The sequence below is a fragment of the Hirsutella rhossiliensis genome, assembly GCF_020360975.1.
Source record: "Hirsutella rhossiliensis strain HR02 chromosome Unknown scaffold00002, whole genome shotgun sequence".
Lineage (NCBI taxonomy): Eukaryota > Fungi > Ascomycota > Sordariomycetes > Hypocreales > Ophiocordycipitaceae > Hirsutella > Hirsutella rhossiliensis.
Window position 1 is genome coordinate 5,693,318 of NW_025408668.1, and position 2,946 is coordinate 5,696,263.

General features: G+C 40.8%; 1 protein-coding gene across 1 annotated transcript; it reads left to right on the plus strand.

Annotated features, from left to right (window-relative positions):
- Positions 1 to 401: 401 nt before the first annotated feature.
- Positions 402 to 1,181, plus strand: HRG_02252 (RNase H domain-containing protein; the record flags this gene model as incomplete). Its single annotated transcript, XM_044860723.1, has 3 exons — positions 402 to 406; positions 436 to 966; positions 1,016 to 1,181. 3 exons carry the CDS (start codon positions 402 to 404, stop codon positions 1,179 to 1,181), a joined length of 702 nt encoding a protein of 233 aa, XP_044724356.1.
- Positions 1,182 to 2,946: the final 1,765 nt, after the last annotated feature.

Below are 2,946 nucleotides of genomic sequence, written 5' to 3' on the forward strand. Positions count from 1 at the left end.
TAAGTATTAAAGAAAGTTAGGTTTATAACTAATATAATTAGTATAACGTAACTAGCTTAAGGACTATTTAATTAATAAACTCTAGAGGTAATAAGACTAAAGAAAGACGGATTTATTATATAGGAAGTAGTACTCTTAATAAGATACTAAGAAATAACTTTAAAAGACCTTATAGTAATTCTTATAATATATATAAACACGGTCCTTATACCTTTCTACTTACTTAAGTATATATAAGACCTACCCTATATTTAAGTATAGCTTAGTAGTTAGAAAGCTAAAGGCGCCGAAAGAAGAATCGGCGGCAAACTTCGGCGAGTGGCTCCAATCAGTTGCTCCACGGACAGCAATCGTCTACTCGGACGGATCCCTCTCCCCGGAGGGAGCCGCGGGGTACGGCTATGCGGTACATCAGGATGGACTCACCGTCCTCAGCGGTAACGGCCGTCTTGGGCTTGCTGAGGTCTTTGATGCCGAGGCGAGAGGCTCCCTAGAGGGTCTGCGTGCTGCGTTGAGCCTCCCGGCTGCAGACCAGATTGTCGTATGCCTCGATAACCTCGCGGTCGCGACGTGTCTTCAAGGCATGCCGTCAGATTCCTCCCAGAAGGAGTTCCTGGAATTCCAGGCCTTGGCCGCAGAACATGGTGCCACTGAGATCCGCTGGATCCCCGGCCACACCAACATCCCAGGTAACGAGCAGGCAGACGCCTTAGCAAAGGCAGGAACCTCTCAACCCGAGCCTGCAGACGCTCTCCCGACGCTGGCATATCTGCGCAAGGTCGCTAGGCAGCGACCAAAAGACGCATTCAAAGCCTGGTGGGAAGTTTCTGCACCCCAACAGTACAGGGTCCTCGACCTCGATGCCACGACTGGCTGCCCGCCAGAACTTACCATTCCACGACCTCTGCTCCACCATCTGCTCGCAGCAAGAACCCACCACGGGGACTTCGCTGATTACCACGAAAGGTTGAACCACGACGATGCGCGACTGACGTGCTCATGTGGTCGACGAAAGAACAAAGCATCTCTTCTATTGCCGGAAGATCGCGCCGCGACATCGGATGAGGTTGGCACCCTCACCGAGCGCGGCGGTCAACCGAGCAATAGGCAGAGACTTCGACCAGTTCGTCAAGGTGGCGAAGGCAAGCTCGTTCTTTGGAACGATCTGCCCTCGCCACTAGGCGGCAGCAACCGCTTTCCCTCCTTCCCTTCCCCTTTGTTTGCACACACACCCATTTTCTCTTACCCGACTCGGCCGGGCGGAGGGTGCTCTCCGGAACCGGCCCTGTGAGGCCAAAACGAAAGACATGGCTGTCGCGCCTGAACGTCCCGCTGACGGGCAGCAGGCTGAGCAAAGAAGCGCCTTTGAGCCGATGAAATGCTGAATGGTGGATTGTTTACGTTCTGTGGAAGGGGCAGAAGACGCGGATTGGTACTCGTTTCGTTTCGCGTATTGTGGGCCTACTCCGCGATAGTAGACTTCCAGCAGCTCAGCACGTCCTGTGCCCCGTCTCGGGGACCTGAGCGACCTAAAGGTCGCTGGACGGAAAATACAATAATAATAATAATTAGAAAGCTAAAGTTCTAAGCGCCTTAATCAATACTAGGTTTAAAGGAAACCTTATTACTAAAAGATATATAAACGTATATAGGCTTAAAATCCTATTAATAAGAGTATTAACGACGGCGTATACTAGGTCCCTTATAAATATAGTTAGGGATATAGAGACTAATCTCTATCTAAGTATAGTTTAGATACTAATCTATCTTTATATTATACTAGATAAAGTCTTAGTCCCTTTTATCCTAAGCATACTATTTATTAAAGCGGCGTATATATTATTTAATTATTCTTTAAGGAACGGCGATATATAGGTTAAATATTAAATCGGTACTATTTAAGTAGTTACGCTAGTAGTAGGAGCTAATAAATAAGAGCTTTTAAATAAATTTAATATAGTAAAATCCTTTTAGACTATAACCTTAATAGTTAATAAAGATATATATAAAAGACTAAAGCTTAAGGAGACTATATAGGAAATAGCTACCTAGCTCCTAAGAAATTTTTTTAGGCTTTAGTAATAGAATTTAAAGAAGATAACCTAAGAGCTACCTAATAATTATAGAGAGAACCTATTATAGATACCCTAATAGCTAAGATTCTCTTACTAAGAGGTAAGATCCTTAGTTATAAAAGGGGCGCTAACTAAGTCCTTAACCTAGCTTATACTAGCGTAAAAGAGCCCTTAATAGTACTAGTATAATAGTAATTAATTATAGATAAAGGAAATAAGGCGATTCTAGCTATTAGATCTAAAATAGTAAAAGAGATTATTAAAGTTATAGTTATAGAGGCTATAGGAGAATTTAAGAAAAATATTATTAAAGCTAAAAAGAAGTTTAGAAAGATCTAGAAGGTTAAAGTTAATATAGGGAGGAAACGACCTATTAGATTATATAATCTAAGAGTTAATACTCTCTTTAAAAGAAAAGTAAATAAGATTAACTTTATTAACGATACTTTATTAAACGGCTCGACGCTAAAAGGGGACCCTAACTAAAAGAAAACTAAATAAAATACCGTTAAAGATAAGATATAGCTTAGACCCTACCTAGAATACTTAATAGGAAAATTCTTAAGTATATAGAAAGGAAAGCGGCTAATATAAGAAAGACTTAAAGTAATTTATAAATACTTTAAGGGCTTTTTTTTAAAAGTAAAGATCTAGATCTTTAATAGTATTTTATTTAATAGGGAAGTAGTATTATCCTAGGACTTTATAAAAAGAGGTAAAGTCGACCTAGCTATAGCCCCCTTATAGGTTATTAGGATAATAGAATATAAGGTATAGTAAGTAGCCTTAATCCTAATCCTAAAAGTAATAGAGTAGAAAGTTATCGATATCCTTAAAATTAGACTAGAAATAAGAGTCCTTAAAAAAGGGT